Source organism: Lepus europaeus, chromosome 20 (assembly GCF_033115175.1).
Source record: "Lepus europaeus isolate LE1 chromosome 20, mLepTim1.pri, whole genome shotgun sequence".
NCBI lineage: Eukaryota > Metazoa > Chordata > Mammalia > Lagomorpha > Leporidae > Lepus > Lepus europaeus.
The window spans coordinates 32,102,702-32,129,079 of record NC_084846.1 but is presented as its reverse complement, the minus strand read 5'-3'; the positions used below and the strand labels follow the sequence as shown (position 1 = coordinate 32,129,079).

Below are 26,378 nucleotides of genomic sequence, written 5' to 3'. Positions count from 1 at the left end.
GGCAAGGAGATGGAAAAATCCCCCTTGAACTTGTGGTTGCTCTAATAAAGAAGGCACCAGAAAGGAGATGCCAAAGAAGGCTGCTGAGTTTGAGGAGCGGGGCCTTGCTTGAATGGAAAATGAACCACCCTGGAACTTCAAGCTACCTCAGGCCTGACACCCGATGGACACCATGAGGCACACCTGACAGCTACCCTGTGTGGACTAAGAATAGGCATCACATTAAACCGCGGGGGAAAAGACATCTCTCCGTATTTCCTCACAAGGCCATTGATGACCTAGAAGATTCACTTTGGTGATCTGCAAAATGTTGAAGTCTTCATCAGCTAACCATACCCATAAGTCCACTGACCTCTGTTCCCACACTAAGCTGGGGTCCGGGTGGAAACAACAGGTAATGCCATGAGCGTTTATTACGTGCCTGATAAGGTTCATCGGTGATCTTCCTCAACCACCATGACCGCCCTCTTTCCAACAGATGGGGGACTGAGGCAGCAAGTGACAAAGCCTAACTTGCCCAAAGTCCACGCAACCTGGATGTGAACTTAGGTTCCAGGAAGCTAAAGTGTGCATCCCGTCCCCCAAGATAGACGGCCTTTCCTACTGTTAACAGCAGTGAGGGACTACAGCAAGACAAAGGAGCTGACACGGGTTTGCTGCACAGTGAGGCCCTTCACTTGGAAGCCGCACACGGTCTTTCTCTCTTAGGGCTCCTTCCCGACAAGGACAGGTATCAGCAGACTGAGGGGAAAAATGTACGTGGCTCCTTGCTACCTAGATACATTGTTCTTGAGTATGATAGAACTATTTTCATCTTCCTTGTTCGTTGTTGATAATAACTACAAAGCAAAATGATATCCTCTATGAGAAGTGGCCACAGAGGAGGTGCAGAGGGCTGGGCAGCCCTGTGGGGCTCCTGCATCCCTTGTTGGAGTGCTGCTTCGGGTCCTGGCTCTTCTGCTTCCAAGCCAGCTTCCTGGTAACGCATCCTGGGAGGCAGCGGGTGAGGGCTCAAGTGCTTGGGTCCTTGCCACCCAGATAGAGTTCTGGGTCCTGGCTTTGGTCCAACCCAGCATTGGCTGTTGTAGGCATTTAGGAAGTGAACCAACACATGGAAGATTGAAGTTCTTTCTCTCTTTCTCTCTAGCATTTCTTAAAAAGTGGCCATAAGGTGCTGGTGTTATTCCATTCCATGGAAGCTCCAGTTCATTTCCTGGCTGTTCAGCTTCCCATTCAACTCCACGCTAATGTGCCTGGGAAAGCAGTGGAAGGTGGTCCATGCACCTTGCACTTCGGCCCCTGCCATTCATGTGGGACACGCAGACAAAGTTTCTGGCTTCTGGCTTCAGTTGTTGCAGCCATTTAGAGAGTAAATAGTAGATGGAAGGTATCTCCCCCACACACACTCTAACTCTGCCTCCCAAATAAAATGATTTTGTTCAAAAAGTGGCCATGAATACATTCATGCATTGCTTAATGATGAAGATACATTCTGAGAAATGCATCACTACCTGATGTAGTGACTGTGCCGACGTCATCGCGTGCACTAAAGCAGCTTGCACGTCGCTTAGCGCTGCGCTCTCACACGGCCGCAGTCACAACGCAGACTTTCTTTGAAACCCCATTCTGCAGCCTGTGATAGCATTTGTGCATTTCATGCTTCAGAAACTCCAACGACAACAAGAACCACGAACAAATACAAAACTCTATTGAATCATACATACGCTGAAATGGTTAGGGGTAAAGTTACTTATTTTGAAATGCATCCAACAGACAAGATGGATTTGTGGATGGCTAGGGGGATGGCTAGATGGATAGATGTATGAGAAAGTAAGTTTGGTGAAAAGGTCACTGCAGAATCTTGGGAAGAAGGATCACAGACTGAGTCTTACATCGAAGGGGCCGGTTTCCTGACACCACACTTGAGTTATTTAGAGAGTTGGGCAGGTGAGAACAGAGAAACTACACGGCTGGGAAGAAAGCCAGCATCAGCCATAATTATGTTTTCCTTTCCAGGGCAAATAGCAGCTTGGAGAACAACCCCCTGACTGCTTCGATCTCAGGTTCACAATAGTGAGGAAGAGTCTCACGCCAGGAGAAAACAAGAGTAAAAGGAACAGGTAAGAGAATGCAGCAGAGGCAAGGAGAGGCACCACCACCACAGGCTGTGTCACAGGCAGAGCTGGAGATGAATGGCAGGACTCTCCAGTCTGTTTTTGTAATGCTCTAAGGCTTGTGTGCTATCAGAAAAAAAAAAAGAACCTTGGTAAATGTTTGCCGAGTGAAGGATGATAATTTTGTTGAAAGGTAATGAAGAAGGTAAAAGCACTCATGCCAATAAGTATGTCACCTATAGGTCTCTTCCTGTTTCAATTAAGGAACCACACATCCATAATATCTTTTCAGTCCTTTTACATCCTACACCTACACCAATACAATCCTTCCATTGTGTTGGGTATTGCAGGAGATACACAAAGAAATAAAGCACAATCTCTGTTTTAAGGACTTAAAACATATCAGCAACAAACTCAAGGTAACTCAAAAACACCATCTGATACAATAGTTGCTGTACACAAGAGAGATCTCATCTAGCCTTGATAAGGTCTGTCTTTACAACATAAGCCCCACACACAGAATTCAAGGTGCCAGAAACATCACCACTTCAAACAGGAAATGGCCCCATCTTTTGAGCTGGTTTGGTGCAGCACCACAGACATCAAAATTAGAACTGCATGCTGCAAATCAGAGCCCATGGAGGACCTGACATGGTCCCTCCAGTTTAACCCGAAAGCTGGAATTATCCCTGTGTCAAGAACTTGATACGTCACAAAGGGGTTAACAGGTCAGCCCAACACAGCCCTGGACCCCTGATCTGGAGTGAAGAAGCCTGTCCTGAGCTGCATTTATGCAACTGGACATGTGCTGCTATAGCCGGGCAATAGAAGAGCAGTCAGGAAACTGGACGAGGAAAAGGCAGACTATGTACCCACAAAGATATTTTAGGTATTAAAAAAGGAGGTAATGTTTTCCACGAAAGGGCATCCAGTTGGAGACTGGTCTGAGCTGGCTCTGGTTTTATAACCTCTCAACACATGTGTGTAGTCAAGGCTGAATTTAAAACCTATACCGTGAACCTTAGGAAAATAAACCACATTAAACAAGCACAAATTGAAAATATTACACAAGAGATTTCACAGGAAATTGGTCCAAATTTAGCCTTGCTCTTTATGTATTTAAGCCTCTTATTCGTTGTTTGGAACTTTATATCAGGATTTTAATTTGAATCTCCCCTTACCCCAGTCCACCTCCACAACAGTCTGCTTAGTTTTACAAAACCTAATTTTTTAAAACTCCCAGAGATTCCTGCTACCTTTGGCCTCCTCTCTCAGTATACATTAGCACATGCTCCAAAACAGTGCACGGATGGCTCGCAGCATCGCTGGTTTGCTTTTAGGTTGAGCATATCCCCCACCCAAGCCCCCTACAGCACTGGGGGCAAGCCTCATTCCCCTGTCGTGTGTGTGATGCCTGCACACTTGCATCCAGAAGCAGCATCCTGCACTGGTGAGCTTCAGGACCAGCTAGACCTCAAGGATGAAAGCTGTTAGGACAAACTCCGAGAGCAGTAAACCATCTCAGTGTCTTGCGCCCTCCTTTAGAATCCTCTCCCACTCTGTTCTTCCATAGGTTTCTTTTTCATCTTGTTGCATTGTACTTGCGGTAAGGCTCCTCAAAATCCTTTTTGTTTTAGAGTAAAGTCATGCATAAAAAGCTAGAGGAACTATTTAGAGTTCTGTAGTTAGCCATCTACCTTTCCCACTCACGTTTGAGCCCATCAGATAGTATCCTGGTTGGTCACGTGGCAAGAGGGCCACTCCAAGAGCTTTGGCTGGACCATGCTCTCCACTCAGGTCTGGTTTCTGCCATCAGAGATGCCCTGTGGGTTGCTGCCCAGGACTCCAGTCTCCAGCCCTTAGGAGTCAGGCAGTTTCCAGGTGGAAAAATGAAGCCAAACCAGAGGATGGTTTGTGGGATGGAGAAACACGCCCAAGACCTCGCTGGGCTGCCCCATTCCTTCTCACTCCTGTTTGCCCGTTTGCCAGCCAGAACGTGATCGTGACCGCAGCTTGCTTACAAACCACTTTTCGAAGACTTACTTAGAACTGGTTTTACCTGGAGATTGGAGTATTTTGAAAGATTCCAACACCAGCGATTCGAGATGTTTCCCTAATTCTCTTTATCGCACCCAAGGAAAATGCCCACAGGAAAGACAGTGAAATTCATCCAGATTCCATGTCTTCACCCTTACAATGATCCACTTCTTATGGAAACTCTAAAGCTTCCAAAGGGTAGAGTTAACCATTCAAGGAGCCAACCTGAGACTCCAGTGGGGAGGGGCAGGGGGTGGCCAGGGAGCTTGTAGGGACAAGTATCCTACCACTTTTCCTGGGGTGGAACTGTAGGAAGTTTCTTTCCAGTTATTATTATTTCTCTGGTTCTTATTGTAGGAAAATTAAGAAGCACAGCCTGGCTTGCTCCCAGGGCTCTGAGCTGCTCTGGAGACCTCTCGGCCCCTCCCCTTCCCTTCCCGCATAGCCGCCACCACGCTCACCTCGGGGTCTTTCACCAGGCCTCTAAGAGCAACACATGTTTGGAAATCACCCAAGCAGAGTTCCAAGCAGGGCGGGTGAGGACCACAAGACGCATGAGCTTTGGGAGGTGTCGCTTCAAATCGAATCGGTGGTTTGGCTGAGAGAGTCGCTGCAATTGTCTGGGTTATTAAAAATACTGAGGGTTCGGCAGGTGTCTGCCTTAGTGGTGAGGACATCAGTTGGAATACTCGTGTCCCTTATCAGACCACCTGGCTCCGGGTCCCGCTTCCAGTTTCCTGTTAATGTGGACCCTTGGAGACAGCGGGGGAGGGTTCAAGTACTTGCGTTCCCTGCCATTTACACAGGAGACTTGTACTGAGTTCCTAGCTCTTATCTGGCTCAGCCCCAGCATGGGGGCAATGAACCAGTGGATAGGAGACATCCATTCTCTTTCTCTCTCTGCCTGGCAAAATTTTTTTAAAAGTAATTATTAAAAGGATCAAGGTGACATAGTGATTTGATGAGACACTCAGTAAAAGAAAAGCCAGATTCCCTCTAGTTTCAAAACACAAACTTCCTAAGATTTGAGAATTCCAAGAAAGCTACTAAGTGAACATAGAGCCTCAGTATCCTTGATACTGAGGAGGGGGATGAACCCCTTTGAAACAAAACACTCCATTTCCAAAGGACCCTGTGAACCTTAACCTAGTGCTAGCCTCACCAGTGCGTGTAGCATTCAAAGGCTCCTTGATGATAGCCTCACACAGGTGTAGGTCTCCTCGCTTTTAATGCCCGCCGTGGGGCTCTCACTCTGGGTGGTCACCTCCTGCCCCTTCAGCCCCAGAGCTTTCCTGATGCTGGGGGCTTTCTACGACTTCGCAGAGCACTGGGTTTCTTGGAGCACAGAAACGCAAAGGTTTCCCTTTACATCACGCAGGTCCAGCAAAGGAGGCAGAAGGACGCTTCCGAAAGAATTAGGCAAAGTCGACAGATCAAAAGAACAGCCCTGCCACATCACTTACTGCCTTCTGCAGGAACATATATTAGGCGCGCAGCCGCCAAAACCATGATCGGTCCCGAAAATGAGCACCAGCCGCAGGGCTGAGAGGCTAAACGGAATTAGGCAGCGTCTCAACGAAATCTCTCGGTGGTATAGTTCTGAGTCTGAGGAAAACACACACACACACACACACCGGGACAAGCCCTCCCTCGGACACTCTCCCTCAGACCGGTCCCTGGTGCCCTGCCCGTCAGAGCCAAGGCAGTTCCCTTCTGCTGGACTGTCCCCACGCTGCTCAGAACTTCAGAAAGGCTGAGTTTAAAAGGCCCCGTAGTTCCGTGCAATGCTGATCTTCCATTCTTTGCCAATTACGGGGCAGACAGCTGGATCAACACCAAGTGTGTTATCAGAACCCAGAGGGACCCCTGACCTCAGCACACCTGGCTAAGGAAAAGCCAGAGCCTCACTTCTTGACCTCAAGGTGGACTTTCACATGTGCAGGTTTGCAGTCTAGGCACAGCGCATCTCTATGAGGACCCATCAACAGAGGAGAGCAACGGCGAGTGAGCTGGATCAGGAAGAGCCCCCTTCCTTCCCTCTCCGTACAGATGGAGAACTGGTGCCAACTGACCGAACAGGTGCCAACTGAGAGAGGGCTGCTCCCTGGGGAGGAGTTTTATTTTTATGCTTAGTTAGCTTCCTTCTCTTAATGTTTTATCCCCACATCTGGTGCAGTTCAATAAAAGGAGAGTGGAGGGATGGATTTTTTTTTTTAAACCACAATTCTGATGGCAAAGCAGACCAGTCCGTAATGACGCATGGGAGTCTCCTAGGGCAGCAGTCATAAGCTTACCACAAGTCAGGTGGTTGGAAAACAGGAATTCATTCTTGCACGGTCCTGGAGGTGAGAAGTCTGGAACGGAGGCGTCAGCAGGGTTGGTTGCTTCTGGTTGTGTTGCGGGGACGCTCAGTTTCACGCCCCTCTCCTGCCTTCTGCAGCTGCTAGCAACCTTGGCATTCCTCGGCTTCCTGTTGCATCACATGGCTTCCCCCCTGTGTGCCTCCCAGTCCCTGCGTCTTCTCCTTTCCTCCTTCTGAGGATGCCCGTCCTTGGATGGAGGGCCCACCCTCACCCAATACCACAGCACATGGACTTGCCTGCATCGGCAAAGACCCTACTACTTCCAAACCAGCGCGTATTCACAGGAGCTGAAGTTAGGATTGTGTCTTTTCAGCAGACACAACCTAGCCCCCCACATGCGTGCCACAGTTAAAGACATAAAGAACGGAGCCTTGCCTGTGAGAAGGAGGCCCTCTGAGCCTACGATGGAAAAAGAAATAAGGGACTGGGCCCCGGGGAAGAGGACGCTTCTGAGATATTGGCCTTTGGATTTCACTACAAACGCCTACAGCAAAGTTCAGGCTGGACTGTGGCAGCAGTGAAATTGTGAGGAAGGGAACGAAATAATGAAATCCTAAGGGGAAACAGAGAAAGAGGAGAGGCCTGCAGATTGAACGAGGAGGGGGAGGCGAAGGCTCTGGGTGCATGAGTGCTGCCTCTCTTCCCCTGAGTGTCTCCGTATTGGCTGCCTCCCAGTGGTCATGACCATCAGTGCATCCCGCCAACAAGGGTGTGCAGAAACGGTACAACCTCCACTGTTGTGTCTGCTCTATTTCTTCCCGAGTGAGTGCAATGTGCAGATCCCCAGGAACCCTCCCTGGCTCCCTCCTGGCCAGTTTCTCTCCTTGCCTCCAGTTGCTACATAGCTTTCGTGTGTGGTTTTCCCTACAGTCGCTCTGGAAACCATAGCTTGCATCTCTAGTCTTATGCACTTTCCATAATGGCGGTGGCATCACCAGTTCTCCAGGAAACAGATCTTCCGGATGGGACCTGCATACTCACACCCAGGAATTTCTTTGTTGTCTTCTTTGGAGGACACACAGAGAAATGAAGGTCCTAATTTTATAGTTTCCAAGCTACTTTTTCGCTATTAGCTGCTAATATCAATAGACAGATAATAAATAGATAGTTTGTTAAGCCAGCCAGTTTGGTTTTTTAGAAGATTTGTTTATTTTTTCAAAGTCAGAGTTACAGAGACAGCCAAGGAGAGACGGTGACAGAGAAAAAACCCTCCATCTGCTGGTCCACTCTCCTGGTGGCCACACTGACCAGAGCTGGGCCAGGCTTTCAAAGCGAGCAGCTCCATCTGAGTCTCTCACGTGAGTGGAGGGACCGAGCACTTGGGCCATTTTCTGCTACTTTTCCCAGGCCACAAGCAGGGAGCTGGAGTGGAAGTGGAGCAGCTGGGACACAAACAGGCACCCACATGGGATGCTGATGTCGCAGGCAGCAGCCTTACCCGCTGTACCACAACACTGGTCCCCAAGCTTTTTTTAAAGGACAAACCTCTGTACAACTAAGAAAACAGCAGTGTCCCTAGAGCCATCATATGCCACACCATGTCTCCTCTCCTTCCATGGGTCTGGCCAGGAGGCCGAGTGTACCCAGTTCTGTTTGGATGCATCTCTAAATCTCACCACGTAATTTCAGAACAAGTAAGAAAACGTGCAAGCTCTTTTCATTGCTTGACTGGAGAAGAGGATCTACAATTAAATCAATGGACAATGCTTAATAGAAGCAAAATCAAGCCCATCACTATAAACCAATATAACCGTTAGACTCCAGAAAACTCCCAGCTTTCCCCTGAGACACTCATGATGAAAATATGGAAAAGCAAGCACTTTCTATGGAACCACCTTAAAAACAAGCATCTCCTACGGTAAGACAAAACGGGCCTTGGTACAACTGGCTTTCTGATCTAAAAGAGTTCACTGTGAGACTTACTAAGGACTGATATCAACAACACGCTCCATATAACTTTATAAAAATGTGATTCCTTGCGAAGGTTACCATTGAAACAGAACAAATTAAGGCTGCTTCATCTTTATGAAATTCCATGCTGATGGAAGCCCCAATCCTTGGTCGTCCTCTATCCCCAAATTCCGAGAACAAATAAACGAAGAATGAAAAAGCAGCAACTCTACATCCCCTCGAAATTGCACCTGAGGACAGCTCTAACTCCACCGAGAAAGCCCTGGATTTCCATTTCTCTGCAGCACCGTTTTGCCATCTTTTATGAAAACCCAGACAGGCATGCTCCTTTGTAATATTTTCCCACTAAGCAGTTTCTCTATGTAATATCCAGGACCACAAATCCCTGGAAATTGCTACAGCCTAACTTTCACTTGCTTCGCTTTTGCACAGAGGCATTCGCTCAAGGAGGAGGCTCAGCGAAGGGCAGTAACCAAGGCAGTCTCTCTTCCACACGTGGAAAGGAGAGGCCGTCGCTCTCCTGCCACGTCCTAGCCCCACATCTGCGACAAGGTGAGCGCCCGGTGGCCTCCTCCTGCCTGGCTGCAGGAGCATTCACATGGCAGATGCGGCCTCTCCACGCCTCCCTGCGGCAGCCTGGGACGCACAGTTGGTGTCCGCAGTCTCTGCTCACGGCGGCCGGTGACAGTCACTCAGCTGTGCTGGGTCTGAGGCACCTGCTGGGGGCTGTGCGGGGTTGACTTCCTCCTCTGACTCGGTTCTCTGGGGGTGTGATTCAGCAGTTTGAACTACAAGTGCCTGCTCCGGGAGGAAGGCGCAGGGCAGCAGAGAGGCGTGGATTGGCCCATGAGGGTGTGTGCTGTGAGCACCCCAAGGCCTCCGCCTGTGGCTGTGGCACAGGCTTTGGCAAGGAAACAGGCAAGCATCTGGAGAAAAAAAAAAAAAAAAACACTGGAAAGAGGTCTGGTGAGCCTCCCTGCCTGCACAGAGTCTGGTGGGCACTCCCCACCCCTACGCTGGGTGCCAAGTGTCCAGTGGCTATCTGGGGCACAGCTGTCTCAGAGGCCCCCAGCAAAGGGAGGAGGAAGCATGCAGAAATCCGGTGTGTGTGCGTGCGAAGAGGCTGAACAAACCAAGGCCGAGGAAGGTGTCAGTGTTCTGCTCCCAATTAGCACTGTGGTTTTCCTGCTGAGTGTTTCCCACTTTCCACAAGCTCCTGCCCGGACCATTTCAAACCTCGCCTCTCACTGCAGATCCATCTCGTTCATGCTTTTCGTATTTCAATAAAAATAATGCCATTGTAGAAGAAAAATGTACAAGTGAGAGGTTATTTTTATGTTTTAAGTTTTATCTATTTATTCGAAAGAGAGAGCCAGTGAGCAAGCAAGGGTGAGCATGCTCCCCTCTGTTGGCTCCCTCCCAAATGCTTGCAATGGCCAGGGCTGGGCTGGGTCCAGGACCAGGAACTCAAGCTAGGTCTCCCACAAGGGTGGCAGGAAGCCAATTATCTGATCCATCGCTCTGCCACCTTCCGTCTGCATTAGCAGAAAGTTGGAGTCAGGAGCCAGAGGGAGGTACCACACCCAGGTACTCCTATATGGGCTGTGGGCATCTTAACCAGCATCTTCATTAATTGAGAGAGAGAGAGGAAGAGACAGACATAGACACACAGGCAGAGCGTGCCTGTCTGCTGGTTCACTTCCCAAATACCCGCAGTGGCTGACTGCGGCTGGGCTGTGCCAAAGCCATGAGCCCAGAACTCAATCCAGATCTCCCACATTCACAGCAGGGATCAAACGACTTAAATTATCAATGGCTGCCTCCCAGGGTCTGCATTAGCAGGAAGCTGGAATCAGAAATTGAGCCAGGAGCCAGGCACTCCGATATGGGAGCAGGTGTCCCAAGCAACACGTTCACTGCTAGGCCCAATACCCTTCCCTCTGTATTTAAGTAAAGGAACGCAATGCAGGGACTGCAGGCCGGAGAAAAGCAAGAATCCAGACATCCACTCCTGCTGGTCTTGTAGCTGAAGAACTTTCTGCTCAATTCTAAGCTCGATGGGTATGCAAGCCAAAGAAGTGAACCAAGAGGCGGGCGGTGCCCAAACATGTTGAAGGGCTGATGGGCGACTGCTCTGGCCTTTGTCTTCCCTGGGTCCTTACTGTGAGAAGCCTCTGTCTTAGGCAGGCTCCCAACTGCCAGCTCCATGCAGCAAATAATAATTATTCCTAATGGCAATAATAATTATGGAACACACTGGACCCAGCAAGGTTGGTTGTCAGCAACTTCAGGTGCGGCAAAGTTTCACACACTCTTGATAAACAGATCTCTCCCTCCCTCCTCTCTCTCATACACACACACACTCACCGACAGAGATCTGGACAAACTCAATTCTCAGTAAAACGCCTGACTACGGAGCTAGATTAAATAAATAGCAGCTAGCCACACAATGAGGCAGGAAGGACTTGGACACAGCAAATAAATGACACCACACACACACACACACACACACACCACACTTTTCCTTTTAGTTAAAAGTTTTCAACTTTCTCCAATTCCACACTCTTGGTTAAAGTCACAGCCAATGTCAGACATGAATGGTTCGATGTTTGGCTCCTTTCTTTCCAGGGGAGATGGGGAGAAAGGGAGGAGGGAGGCCAGTCAGGGCTTTGCACGAGTCCTCCAGCCCCTGCCTAGTGATAAATGAGACTTAGATAGAAAAACCTCCCCAGCCAATGGCTACTGCGGCAGCCAATTCCCCACTACATACTCAGCCTTGTCTTCCGAGGAAGGGAATCGCCACCTAAGCTGCTGCTCACGCCCCCCCGCTCCGGATTTGCCCGTCACCACCCTCCAGAGACCTCAGCCTTAGCACTTAAGCATCTTGTGACACATGCCAGTGATGCCAAGGTGTTAGAGAAACGAAAAGTAGCTCCTCGTGAAAACATAATCCATCAGCCAAATGGTCATTTTCCAGATAACCAGGAACTGTTGCCACTTCCTAGAGACGGGGGGGGGGGGGGGGGGGGGGGGGCGGAGGGGGAGGCGGCCACTGTGGACGGGCATGGAGCGGCCGCTGCAGTTGATTGTCAGGCAAGGGGCGGATTACACAGGGATATTCAGGTCTTTATGAAAAACTACGTTAGGTACAACACAGAACACACCGGGAAACATTCCTCAAGTGTTCTGAACGAGGCTTCATGCTTGTCAGAAGGCCTGAATTATGTGTGGGTAAAGCACATGGTGAAGCGTGTGTACACACACAGAGACCAGTTTCCTGGGAGCGCACCTGGCCTGCAGAATTCCCCAAGCACTTTCCGTAGCATGCAGTTTGGTTCACAGTATATGAAGTTCATTCCTTCCATCTTGTAGAGATACTCTGATGTGGAATACGCACCCACACAGTTGCATTTCCGTTTCGTTTTGTCACTAAGAATGTCTTCTACTCAGCCTAGGCCTCGAGGAAGATTTTAGGAGTAAACCTTGGCAGAAGTGAATTGGCAGGCTCATCAAAATGGCTTGACTCTAAGAATCAGCCCCTGTTACATCCACCTCCTTTTTAATCAAGCACCTATCTCTTTAGGTACTCGGGTTCAGCAAGACTTTGGAGAGAAACGAGAACAAATGTCATGTAAGCAGACGGTCAGCTGCGTGTTGGGCCTCTTGCCCTTACAGACTCCGAGAAGGGTGCTCTGCATTTCACCAGTATCTGCTGGCTTGGTGATCCGGGGATGAGTGTTTGCTGTTGCAATTATCATTGTAATTACTCACGTCAAATGCATTCACGGGGGTCCAGGATTGAAAATAAGACATTGGAGGCCGGCTGTAAAGTGTGGAGCACTGGGCTTGTGAATGACCATATCTGAACCAAGATATGATGGCTCTACGGTCACTGCGGGAATTTCTAGCATTTCCAAGGTGCTTGGGGCCATCTGTTCTCTGCAGAGCTCTGCAAACCTGCAAAAGCAAGCCCAGCACCTTCCAGCTTGTCTTTATCCCGTGCTTCTAAGGGGCCTATCATTTTACAGGTCTCGCCAGTGTACTTGCCAGCCCAAAAGCAGTTTGTCAAAGGTGGGCTGGGGGAGGGGAACTATAAAACTGCAAATTCTTTTAAATGTGTCTGGTATCATTAAGAACGTTTATTACTTCGCAGACGCTTCGGGTTGAAGCTTAACAAAAGCACAACATGCTTGGCAAATGGGTTACCAGCCGACCTGCTAAACATGAATGTACGTTTCACGGAACTTCGTCTTCAATAGTCCGCTATCAGCCAGGCAGGGTCATTGTAGGCTCCGAGTCGTGATTAGGAAAACACTTGTTCCCAAGAGCTTCTTTGAGAATTATTGAGAATTTGAGCTGGAAGACAACCCTTATTAGACAATCTAGTTTCATTCCAAGATGGGGCAGCAGGGCACAGCAAGGTCAAGGGCCTGTTCACGGTCCAAGAGCTTGTGAGTGACATAGTCAGAGCCACCAGCCTCGGCTTCCAATCTCTGGCACAACGGACACATGCTGCCTTCTTGAAATAGGAGTCTGTCTAGATGTAACTGCACTTGATCTTGGCCAAAAGGCTGAGCAGTGGTTGTCTATATGTAACTGAATCTCAGCATCAAGGATTCTGTTGACACCCACAATTAAGACCAAGCTATATATTCATGTATTGTACTCACCCACGCAAACATCAAATGTCATGAGGTTTGTATAATCTTTAAGATCTCATTAGAAAGGATATACAAATTACAGTAGAGAAAGATCCATTGGATGAATATACATGAAACATACATATGAGATAACCATTTGAATAAATTATCTTTTTAAAAAAGATTTTATTCATTTATTTGAGAGGTAGAATTGCAGAGAGAGAGAGAGAGAGAGAGAGAGAGAGGCAGGCAGAGAGAAGGTCTTCCATCCAGTGGTTCACTCCCCAAATGGCCACATGCCTGGGGCTGAATCAATTTGAATCTAAGAGCTTCTTCCGGGTCTCCCACCTGGATGCAGGGGCCCACACACTTGGACCATCCTCCACTGCTTTCCCAGGCATGGTAGAGAGTTGGATTGGAACTGGAGCAGCCAGGATATGAACGGTCCATGGGGTATGCTGGCACCACAGGTGGAGGCTTAGCCTGCTATGCCACAGTGCCGACCCCATAAATTATCTTTTTTAAATTTCTGAATATGTGATTTTTTGAATATATTGTGCATATAATGGGCATGACAAGCTATCTTCAAAATCCTAGAACAGTGCTTGTCTTATAACTCAGAACTTATGAGCCTTGAGTTCAGAGAAGAGCTGTTTATACCTTGTGAGACATGTAGTATTATGGAATATAAAAGCTCCAAATAATATGACATGTCCCCTAGTATGCGTTCAATCGGTAGTCTGATTTTCCCAGAGAACTGTGTCTGGCATAATTATTGTCCAGGTTTCTTACATCAGACTTATTTCACATCTTTCAAAGTTTTAGGTATTTTTCTAGTTAGATATCCAAGAACAAGCCACTTTTGTAACATCAGAATAAAAGAACAATTTCTTAATAAGATTAGTTCAAAGATAGGAAACTACACATAGTCATGCATGCTGCCCTGAGCCCTCCAAAACACCTTGCCCAGTCATTTTCAAAATTAAATTTGTTAGGGAAATTCGTCAGTATTTCAGTGCCAGAAAAGACAGAATTTTCTGGAGATACCTCCCCATTTCACAGGTAAGGAAACTTAGGCTAGGGGAACTGAAGTTCACATGGAGCCATGCAACAGTGTGGTCCAGGCAGCCTGGAGTCTAGTTCAGCATCTGGCTGATGTCACGATGACCTAGGGCAAGTCACTTCATCACAGAATCTCACTCAGCTGTGAAATGGGTCTATCAGTTTCCACGTAACAGAATTATGTGTACTAAATCAGTAAACGGTAAGGTAAGGTGCCTTGTAAACAAAGCACCTGGCAAAAAAACAAAGTTGTTCACATAGGAGTCGAGTCCAGAAGTCCGGTCTCTCTGGCTTTGTGGGCCAAGACCCCTCCCTTCCATTGCCTGACCTTTTCCTGATCACCCTCAAGTCTTATTCTGTTCTCTCTGGAGTGTGTGAAACATATTCTGGGATTCAGATAATCAAGAACTCCTACCAAACTTGGCTTCTAGAAACAAACAAACAAACAAACAAACAAACAAAAATAAGTCTGAGACAGAAAGGCAGCCCCAAATGAGGATTTGGGGGCTGGGGCTGACTTTCTTCATCACTTACTTAACTCATTCAGAGGTCAATCGAGAAAAAGAGACCCAAGGAAGCTGAACGCCTGGGCAAGCATGCGAACATTTTAAATGGCAGCACCTGAACTAACACCCATGACCCCTGAATCCAAGACCCGTACTCTTCCATGATTCTCCTGTGACCGGATATGGAATCCAACCATGCCTTTTCCATAAGTTTCCCCAAAGAATAACTGTCTAGATTTTTTATTTATTTGACAGGTAGAGTTATAGACAGTGAGAAAGAGAGACAGAGAAAGGTTTTCTTCCCATGGGTTCACTCCCCAAATGGCTGCCACGGCCAGCACTATGCCGATCCGAAGCCAGGAGCCAGGTGCTTCTTCTGGGTCTCCCATGCGGGTACAGGCACCCAAGCACTTGGGCCATCCTCCACTGCCCTCCCAGGCCACAGCAGAGAGCTGGACTGGAAGAGGAGCAACCAGGACTAGAACTCGGTGCCCATATGGGATGCCGGTGCCGCAGGTGGAGAATTAACCAAGTGAGCCACGGTGCCGGCCCCAACTGTCTAGACTTACTCCAGGCACACACTGGATGATCCTGAGCTGTTAGCCATTAGAGCAGAGCCTCACCTGTGCTATCTGTTCCCAAAAGGAGGAGGGGCGAGACACACCCAGAGACATTTATATGAACGCTTCAGAAACTCTGCGAGCCAGGCTCCTGTTTATAAAACCCAGAAACAAACTCCTCCAAGAGGCAGAGGCAAATTCACCTGTCCCTGCAGGAACTGGGCAGCAGTGGGAGTCTTCCTGCCAGCCAAAAGTTGGATACAAGGGCAGGCACTTCTCTGCGGTGACTTTGGTTTTCTTACCCACAGGGGTGTTTAGCTAAAAGGTCTCCCAGGTACAGATCCGGTCTTTGCGTCCACGTACCCAGGACATTCTCTGATCTCCCTCCTTTGAGGGTCTGACAATCCCTGCTTCCGAGGACGGTGGGCACACAAGGACTCTTCACACTGTACTCTCAGAGGGCAACCACTAGGCAACCCCACGTGTGGACTTTTCATTCTGGTCTCAGACACACCCAGGGATCTTCCAAGGCAGGGTGTCGCCATGCTCAGGAGGCCAACAGACCTGCATTCAAGAGGGTTCATCTCACTGGCCCAGTGACTGTGGACAATTCCCTTCTCCGCACAGACCAATCAATCAAGGAAATAATGCCTGCTTCTTGGAGCTGTTGAAGGTTCCTAAGGAACAGCATGCGAAGCCAGCTTGGTGCCCGGCACATAGTACATGCTGCATCAGTGCCTGCTTCCTTTCTTCGCTTCAGTGCCACCCTGCTAGTCACGGGCCTTTCTAGCAAAGGCCTGAGCAATCAAGGAGTGGCCTCCAATCCCAAGTGGACAGACCAGCCTTGCTGTGTCCCAGGTGATGAGCTGAGATGCTGGGATACGCACTGCATGTCTGAGGAATCAGAGGCAAGAGCCGCATCTGCAGACAAGAGCAGGGTTATTTTTCTGCATCTTGGTACACCCAGCCACGTGCTCCGGTGTGCTGGCTCTGCCCCTCCCTCTGGCCACAAGACCATGTGGTGCTACGACTTTTGGATGTAGAGAAACATTATATTTCCTCAAGTATCAGTACTTAATGTTTCGTTCCACACATAAAAACCCTGGGAGTGGAGGGCTGCCGGCCCCCGTGTCAGAGATAATTTCTCAGAGCTCTGCATGGGATTTAACGGGAGCCACATGGTTAAGTCTGTCAACCCTCCCAGAAAACATCCCCTGAAGGGCCCTCATAAATGTTCTCAGGGCTATGAAAGATCCAGCAACTTTCTAACAATAAAACTATGTTCAGGGCCATGATATGCAGCAAAACACAAAGCAGGAAATCGCAGCTTCTGGTCTGAATTACTCAGAGGGGGTTTCGCGTTGTCCTGGCGGAGGCCTGAGGACCAGTGACAACATGGGACCTGCCGTCCCGCTGCCTCCACCCAGGAGGCGGCTGGCGCGTGGTGGGTGGATGGTGACAAGCTGAGTCGGGCTCAGTTCGGTGTGAAGGACTTAAGCAAAGTCTTCCTAGTGGATCCGCATAGTAAAGTGTTGACTGAGCAGGCACATTCTCAAACTGGATGCAGCTTTGTTACTGAAACTGACTTGAAACTCTGCCTCTCCCTGAAGGCATCATGGACCCACCTCTTGCCTTGTTACAATCCTCCTCTCCGGATGGTGGCAACAGCAACGCCCAGCCCAGTCCCCTAAGTCCTTGGCAGACAAGCAGCACCGCGTTGGCACTGAGAAGTCCCGGGATGCAACAAGCTTTCCTGTAATTACTGCGAGTTCTGATTGCTTATTTGTTCGCTTGTTTTCCTTGGCCACGTGTGTCTCGCTACCTCTGCTGTTCTGTGTAACGCGGAGTGTCGGGGCTTGCCAAGAGCAAAGGGTTCGAGAAGCACACTAAGGGTGAGCAAAAGCACGGTTTGATCACAAGCATCCATCGCACTTTTTCATTTTCGCAGAAAACAAATTCGCTTCGTACATTTCCGGAAGAATGGAAGCCAGAATTTACTCCCCATGCAGGTAGAGTTTATAACCAATGCCTGAGTCTACGCACCACGTGGACACGTCAGTGCCAGGACTAAAATTGGTGTGAAAATGAGGGAGAGTTCCCATACACGAACATTTCATCTATGCATTCTATGGGAGATATTTCTGAGTTTCCTGACACACCTGGGTGATTCATTACCTTACCCAGAATACTCTGCGTTTGTGTATCCTAACGTTAGACATAGTAAAATAAATAATTAAAAAAACTGTTGTCAAATAATTCTCATTCATCATCTAACAAGGTTACACATTTGCCAAAGCCCTGCAGAAAATTAAAAGGCAAAAAAAAAAAAAAACTGGGGGACATTTTGGTAGTGCCTCCCATAGCCTTTCATAACAAAGAAAAACATCCTTCAGTGTTGCATACCGCATATTAACTCCATTGATCTCCCGGAGGATTACCCAGCGTGAACCAGCTATTCTCCCTACAGAGAGAGAGGATGCTTTAGGAAAGCTGGGATCAAGGAAGGTTCTAGCCACCTCCTCAACTGATCATTGGCTCCTACAAAAATGTCCCATGAGCTAACAGGTGGGGCGGGGGTTGGGAGGGAGAGTTTACACTCTCACGACCTGCTCATCCACCATTCTTCCCAAGCTTTGCTGACTCGACCCTGAATTAACGAGCCTGTTACACGATATCTAACAAAAGTGACGGGAACGGAGATACCGTTTGGACTCTGCCACAGACTTGGTTCAACGCTGAACTGATTCCATCTACACTTAACACAAGCTTGTTCTCTGTCTCACTCATCTCTCCTGCAGCCCGCAGCCCACATCCCACTTTCTTTTTTCCATCTGGGAAACTTATCTCCTAAAACGCTACCATCAATCAGCCCGAGACACCATTCCCGACAGAGCGTCTGCTGGTTTGACGGAGCGCAAGTAGTCACTAGTTTGGGGATGCCTCCCACACTCTCCTGGAGCCGTGTGTTTTCCTGGCCTGCCTAACCACACAAGTGCAATTTGCGATATTTATACTTGCCTCCAGTTTCTATTGAGATAATAGCAGTACTCTTGCAGAATTGGGCAGGGGGCATGGTTTGGGTCTCTGTGCTCTGGAAGGAAGTTGCACATGTTGCCTGTCTACCTATTTTTGATGTTATCTGTAGGGATGTTTGCGTTTCCACTCATTTTGGTCTGCTTTGGTCCCACGCTTGCTCAGAAGGGATGAAAAGCAAGTGCTTACAGGGGTGCATCCTGTGTGTCCCCAAAGCCTTCCCTGGTAGCTGGTTCCAGATGTTTATGTCAATACCATTTCTGATACATTCAAACCTCTCAGCTTAACTCGTACGGCGGGCAAGGACAGAGACAGACAAGAGAGCGGGAGAGGACTGGCGGCAGAGACCAAGCGCTGGGAGGAGGGGAGGAACGAGGAGGCACGGAGCCAGGCGGCCCCCTCTCCCACAAAGCTCCAGTCGTGAACGCTCCTGCTGGCTACAGCACAAGAGAACTGTGCATGGGCACAGGTGGGTCCCAGCCTTTGGGGCTGGATGCCGCTTAAGCACAGCCTGAATGAAGACTTTCACTGCTGTTTGCTGTTTTCCTTGGCCAGTAGCCACGGCAAACATTTGCAGGTGGCTTGGCCAGATTTTGACACTTAAATATTTGAGGTTGTGATAAAAATCAGAATATTACTACAATATGGTTCTGTGCAGCCTCAAAAAAAAAAAAAAAAGAAAGAAAAAGAAAAGAAAAGAAAAAGCTATCTGCAATTTCAAATGCTCATTTAAAGACGCAATCTCCAGAGGAAACTCATGTTTTAGAATAAGTACTCATTTCCTCTTGGCTGAGAGAAATAAAAGAGTCAACCATCTCCAAATGTTACCACCTAGAGTTTTACACTGAATCCGCTGGAGAGATGGGTTGGGTTGTTTCTTGCTGAGCCCCCATGATCATCCAGGCAAGCTTTTGGATGGGAGAAGAAGAGAAACGACAGGATGTGTGGGTGTGAATTGAGTACCGCTGGGAAGAATCCGAAGAAAAGAAATAGCCACCCTCACACTTGGCAAGGAGACAGAGTCCTGAAAGTGACAATTATCTCCTCAAACACTCCAGGAAAGACACGCACAACAGCCCAGGACGAGGGAATTGATGCTAAGATGGGGTGGATCGGGGGTCCCACACACCAGACAAATCTCCCCATCCGCCCCGGGGAACAGTGACACAGCCTACACACGTCACGCCTATGCACATAGTCCTGGCGAGCTGGGTCGATTATTCAGAGTCAACATGCATCTTACCCGTCAGTGCTAACCCTTAGAAACTGCTGTGTGAAAATCAGCGCTGTGCTAACAATGACCGGCTACTCAGGGCTGCCGAGAGGGTGTCGGTGCAAGTGGGGGAGCGGCAGGAAACCTCCAGGGGGAAGGAATGCTGTTAAGCCGCTAGTAAACTCTGGCACGTTTTATGGTTTTTCTCCCCCCCCCCCGAAAGAAAAATAAAATAATTATAATTAGCTGGTCTAACTGTGAATTGTCTGTTGAAAGCCAAGCCACAGAGTAAAGGAGTCCCCTAGGATGTAGAATCCGGCCCACGCTCTTATGGTACGATGGGTTCTTGCTTTCGATGGCAGCAACAATTGCTCTCCTGGCCATTTGAGAAGAACAGAAATATTTCCCAGAGACATTTGCTGCTTTAGCATTAACTTCTTTAAGCAAAGCCAGACATCCAAACGGCCAGATTCACTTTTTGTTTCTTGAACGGGAAACCAAATTCACCCATGACAAACTCACAGGGCAGTCGTCATCTATGATTCTTGTTTCCTAAGGTGCCACAAGCATCCCGTTAAGTTGAGAAATCAGAGAGACAAGGCATCCCTTCTTTCTTTTTCTTTTTCTTTTTGACAGGCAGAGTGGACAGTGAGAGAGACAGACAGAGAGAAAGGTCTTCCGTTTTGCCGTTGGTTCACCCCCCAATGGCTGCTACGGCCGGCACACCGCGCTGACCCGAAGGCAGGAGCCAGGTGCTTCTCCTGGTCTCCTGTGCGGGTGCAGGGCCCAAGCACTTGGGCCATCCTCCACTGCACTCCCGGGCCACAGCAGAGAGCTGGCCTGGAAGAGGAGCAACCGGGACAGAATCTGGCGCCCCGACCGGGACTAGAACCTGGTGTGCCTGCGGCGCCGGCCACAAGGCACCTCTTCTGCAGCACTTTAGGGAGGCCTAACCCAACACTGTCCCCAGTGCTCACTGTTGGTTTGGGATTCTTACAGCATGGAAAAGACCCACTGACAAACTGTGGGGCAGCTTTTTTTTTTTTTTTTTTAATCACCCTATCTGATATTTGTGATCATGGTATCTCCCCTGCCAGATAAGTGTTGCATATCCAATATTCAGCTAAAAACTCAAACTGAATCCTGAAGCATGTCCCAACCCTCGCAGGTTCCTCTGCTTCTTTTAAACAGAGAACTCAGGGAACATGGAAAAACCAATGCTCCCTCTCCAGAACAATGTATTTATCACAGCTCTTCGGCTGAAGTGATTGGCTATTTTTCCTAAGAACTCAAGTTACTCTTAGATCTTTTACTTCTTATTCACTCTGTGAAGTAGGAAACAGCACACACCATCCTCAACCTGGAGACAAGGAAGCTGCCAGGCCCTGCTCATGAGCTGGTCCTCAGACCACACTCTGCGTAGCAAGGCTAGAGCTAGCACATGACACTAAAAAGGGAGGGCCCTGTGACATGATGTAGGGGACCTACAACCCAGCGGCAGCATCCTACTATCAATTTTCCTTCAATGCCTCTGTTTTGTCTTTTCACACACGTGAGAAAGCACATGGCCTGCATTCTGCGTTCTGTCTACCTAGGAATAAGCCTAGACCGATGGCGAGGGCATGGAGAGCCAATGAAGAGGCATCAACAAGGGCTCGAGGGCAGGAAGAATGATCACAGAAGAGAGAACACCACAGGAAGAGATGCACAGAGACACAGGCGATGGCCCCAGTGACTCCCAGGTAGGGAGCAAGCAGCATACTCTGTGGGGAAGGAGGTGGAGTCTCCTGCCGCCATCATTGAGCCTTTGTCCTGAACTTATGCTCTTGGGTCTTCCCAACATCACCTCCACAAGTCTTGTTTATGGAAAGGATGACACAGAATAACTTCCCTCGCCCACCCCCACCCAAGTTCATGATCAAAACACCATCCACCAAACCGAGAGTTTCTCCCATCAAAAGCATCCCTCCGAACCCTAGGCAATACCACACCAGCCCAGAAAAGAAACAACCAATCTGAGCATCAGAAACAAGAAGAAAGTTCAAAACATTCTCTGCATTCCAGCCAGGACCCAGAGTCAGCCGAAGAGGTCTCCTTACCCGATCTGGCGGTTGGTGGACGGCGCCTGTGTGATGACCGAGCTGGACTGGGGTGACGGCATGGCTTGCTGGATCACAACGCTGGTGTCGTGACTGGCCATGCGGCTGCTGCCAAGCTGGTGGGTTCCGGGCCCTGTCATGGCGCCACCAACTGTATTATGCATGGAGATGTTCTGCCCAGAGAAGACAGAGGAGAAGGGTCAGAAGGAGTCAATGTTTAATTCCACTCTCAAGCTTGCAACATTGGCAATCTGGTCATGTCAACTACATAGGAAGTTATGGCTTCTGGCAAGCCCTGGGTCCATTCATCTTGTTATAACACACAGCTGCAAGGAGATGAAAAATAATGACTCACCCTTAGAGGAAAGCACATAGGAAAAAGCCTTGAAGTTTACTTCTCACTGTGCCGCCATCCCGATGCGAGGCTGACACCACGATTACTCAGTGCATACCTTCGCTGACTTGCTGTGCTGTGTACCGCACTTGAAAACAATTTCTGCAGAAGTGCATACTACTATGATTGGTGAGCTCAGTTCTGCATCTTGATTTGAATGACAAGCACACAGGCTCCCCCCCCCCCCTTCAGGCCTGTAAGAGTGGCCAACCCTACCTACCCCCACCCCTCCAGGAAACCATCAATTTTCCAAATCATGATCTGAGCGTTCATGACACAAACTCAACAACTGTTGGAATGAGGATGAACAATTTGAAGAGATGACAGGGATCCAATGAGGGCGTGAGCATTGCAACTCTCTGCTGTGTTTCCATAAAGCCATCTCCTAACAGTTGTTTGGAATAATGGAAGATAGAGCAATGATGAAGGGCCTGCTTGCTCATTCACTACCTTTTCCTCTAGAACATAGAGTGCTTGGGCCGGTGCTGCGGCTCATTAGGCTAATCCTCTGCCTGCGGCACCAGCACCCCAGGTTCTAGTCCCAGTTGGGGCACCGGATTCTGTCCCGGTTGCTCCTCCTCCAGGCCAGCTCTCTGCTGTGGCCCGGGAAGGCAGTGGAGGATGGCCCAAGTGCTTGGGCCCCTGCACCCACATGGGAGACCAGGAGGAAGCACCTGGCTCCTGGCTTCAGATTGGCGCAGCGCGCCGGCTGTAGCAGCCATTTGGGGGGTGAACCAATGGAAGGAAAACCTTTCTCTCTGTCTCTGTCTAACTCTGCCTGTCCAAAAAAAAAAAAAAAAAAAAGAACAGAGTGCTTTGTGCTCACAACTCTCTCCCATGGACCCTGGAGCTAGGGGGCACTCAATAAACACATATTGCCTAGGTCAACTAGGGAAGGGACAAAAGCCTCATATGAGTCACTAAGGGGACTGAAGGTCCTATGTTGTTTTTTAATAACTTGAATAGAAGCTTCTTAGCTTAAAAATTCAAAAGTAAAGTAAAATATGTGGGCTCAGACTGATGGAAAAGAGAGGCATTGGTTCAGCAAGAGGAATTCTCTCCAAGGTCGAAGAAGGCTGATGTCCCACACTGGAGTGGAAATGTGAGAGGGAAATGCAGAACTCAGGAAAGAGGACAGGCAGGGCCAGGTGGGAGCAACAGGGAGGCTCCTGCAAACAGCCAGCTACAGCCCTTCAGCCTAGGAGAGTGAGGAACTTTCGAGAGGTCAGTCGGACAATGGGTTGAGGATGGAAGGAAAGAAATGGAGTGTCACTAGCAATTGACCAGAGGAAAAATATGTATCTGTCTACACTTTTCTGTTAGCAAAGGGAAAAATGTGACCCGGGAGACCTAGAGGTGGTTCTTTGAAGTTCTTCTGTGAAGGGCAGGATTTCCTGCCCAACTTGCTGCTGGAGGGTGCTAACGTGTGTGGTGTTTCAGGTGGTTGTGTCCATCACATTGCACCTTTCCCCAGTGTCTGATTTCTAAATCCTGACCACACAGTGTGTCAGGAGTCCAGATGGCAACTGGGCACCTGGCTTAGAAAGTGAGCCAGGATCCCAAAGGTACGAACAGACTCATGCAAACTCGTGGTCCAAGGGTTCCCCTTATAGCCTGGAAAGTGTCTGAGGTGGGACAATGCTGTGGCTGAGTAACGTAGCATGGAGGAAAATGCCTTGCACTGCAGTGGCTCTGTAGGGGGCACACTTCAGTTTTTGGTGAATTTTTTAAAGATCTAGTGATGTGCATAGACTACATAATGAAAATACTAATTGAGTTATTTCTCTTGAAAGCAAACTCTAACAAACCAATCTCACTGAGTCCTAATGAGGTCTTGATGAGGTTAAAAAAATAAAATCACAGGTGTTATTTTTTCATTGGTTGGATCCTCAGGGAAACTTGAACTCTGTCATCTTGCTCAAAGTCACCTACTTTGTCAATCATCAATTTGAGACGTGGAGAGATTTCTCTCTTTTTAGAATTATTTTCCTTGTGCTGTGCTAACAGAGGTTATCAACAAAGCAGTACAGCTTAACCTTAACATTGCAATTTTTAAATTCACAATGAATTTAAAATGTATGAACCCCCGCCCCTTGAGTCTCAGCCCTGTGCAGCCCCCAAGTCCTACAATTTTTTTTTTTTGACAGGCAGAGTGGACAGTGAGAGAGAGAGACAGAGAGAAAAGTCTTCCTTTGCCGTTGGTTTACGCTCCAATGGCTGCCGCAGCCAGAGCGCTGCAGCCAGTGCACCACGCTGATCTGAAGGCAACAGCCAGGTGCTTCTCCTGGTCTCTCATGTGGGTGCAGGGCCCAAGCACTTGGGCCATCCTCCACTGCACTCCCTGGCCACAGCAGAGAGCTGGCCTGGAAGAGGGGCAACCGGGACAGAATCAGGCATCCCGACCGGGACTAGAACCCGGTGTGCTGGTGCTGCAAGGTGGAGGATTAGCCTAGTGAGCCGGCCAGTCCTACAAATTTAAACTAAGCATCCTTCATCTCTTTCTACCTTTCCCTCCCTCCTTCCACCAACCTATGCCCCCACCCCTTGTCACCATCGCCTCCTCTCTTATACTAGGCAGGGGTTGCTGCAGTGTGCTTCTGTACCCCTGGCTGTCTTTTCTCCTCCTCCTATCTCTGCTGGAGTCGCCTTTCCAAAATGCAGAACTGAGCTCACCACCCAAGATTCTGAATGGCACGTCATGCACCCTCCAGGGCCTGTGTGGGATCCTTCCCAGCCCTCAGCTGCCCTCACACCGCCTTCCCTCGGGCTCTGGGATGCATCCCACTTGGCGGGACTTTTCCTCCCTCATCCTGACCTTGCTCCATTTTACCACCAGCCCTTGGAAGATGCTGCTCCTGACAGACACCTGTGCTGCTGCCCTGACTGTATCTTCAACTCTCAGAGCACCCCAAGGGGACGTCTTCCCTGGCATCCCTGTGGGGACACTGTCTCCTTTTCCTTTGGGTACTGTTCATTGGTTGACAGTGGCGTTTGACTGTGTGATTAGCTGTTGCTTCTCCCCTAGACCTCTAAGCACAATGTGAGAAGGAAAGAAGTCTGATAGGGCTGTCTGATGCGCCTCCATAGCCAGGGTCAGTGGGTGGCACACCATCGGGCTCAATGAATAGTGAACAAATCGCTCAACTCTCAGGGAACATTTCTAGAACACACAGTTATGATGAATCTTACTTTTTGTGATTCTCTGGATCAATTTTTTTAAAAAAAATGTATTTATTTTATTTGAAAGGCAGAGTTACAGAGAAGGACAAATCTTCACTGGTTCATCCCCAAATGGCTGCAATGGCCTGGAATTCCATCTGGGTCTCCCATGTAAATGCAGGTGCCCAAGAATTTGGGCCACCTTCTACTGCTTTTCAAGGTGCACTAGCAGGGAGCTGGATCAGAAATAGAGCAGCCGGGACGTGAACAGACACCCACATGGGATGCCGGGATTGCAGGTGGTGGCTTAACCCAATATACCACAAGCCTGACCCCATCCCTGCTCAATTTTTAAAAGTGCCAATACCCTGTCTGTTCGCCATGTCATTTGAAAGTATGCTCACTTGTTAGGGTACTCTTGTTCAATTACGCACTGCAGAGATACAAAGGGTTATGAGTAAGAAGAAAGCTGCAAACACAGTATATATACTGCAAAGTGAAGCCTTGGAAAAAATATTCAGTAAGTGCTTGAGGGAAGGTAATGAGAGCTGAGTGTCCAATCTTTGAGTCCATGGGCACAAATGATGATAGCAACTTTTCTTTGTCTCCACCACAAAAACCAAGAGAAGAGACTGACGCTGCAGAAAAAAAAAGTTATTTTAGTTCTTTGGAGTGAAGGATGTTAAACAGGAATTACCACTCCCTAAAAAGTTTAAGAATCTTTTCTGAGAATCATTGAAAAGAACAAAAATTACGAACAATCTATCTCACACCTCCCCCCACCAACCTTTGAGAGACCTGTCTCCATGATTCCAGCAGAGAAGGCTAAAGCTCCTAAAGTCGTATTCTAATTCTCCAAAAACATTCTCCCTCCCTGAAGCAGAAAATCTCCAAATTTTCCAGTTCCCTTCTCCCAGACCCAGTGTATAATTTCAAAACATTCTGGAAAAATAAATAATCAGGCAAAACCATTACCATCTCACGTTAAGTGTTGTTTTTTTTAATTTAAGCATTACATAGTAACTCAAACATAAAGTAATTTTTCTAAGTTCACATTGTCCCAATTATGGATTCAAAATCTGTCTTCATTGATAAAAGAATCTCATTTTGCCTCTGGGTAAACTGAGTAGCTAATTTCAAAAAGACGAAGTTCTTTTTGATGGTACAGGTGTGCAGAGCCGAAGCTGGTGGAACAATATCACCAAACCAGCGGACGGATGTTGGTTGGCACGGCAACATCAGGGTGTTCCTCGAAGCTCAGCCTTTGGCCTTTCCTTGTTCAACATT

At 48.5% G+C, this 26,378-nt stretch overlaps 1 protein-coding gene across 6 annotated transcripts in view; it reads right to left on the bottom strand.

Annotated features, from left to right (window-relative positions):
• Positions 1 to 26,378, bottom strand: part of CREB5 (cAMP responsive element binding protein 5) — a 433,104-nt gene that overhangs the window by 250,107 nt on the left and 156,619 nt on the right. For all 6 annotated transcript variants that reach the window (XM_062179484.1, XM_062179485.1, XM_062179483.1 and 3 more), the window contains one exon: positions 21,539 to 21,711. In XM_062179484.1, coding sequence (XP_062035468.1) covers positions 21,539 to 21,711 — 173 coding nt within the window. The remainder of the gene's footprint in view (positions 1 to 21,538; positions 21,712 to 26,378) is intronic.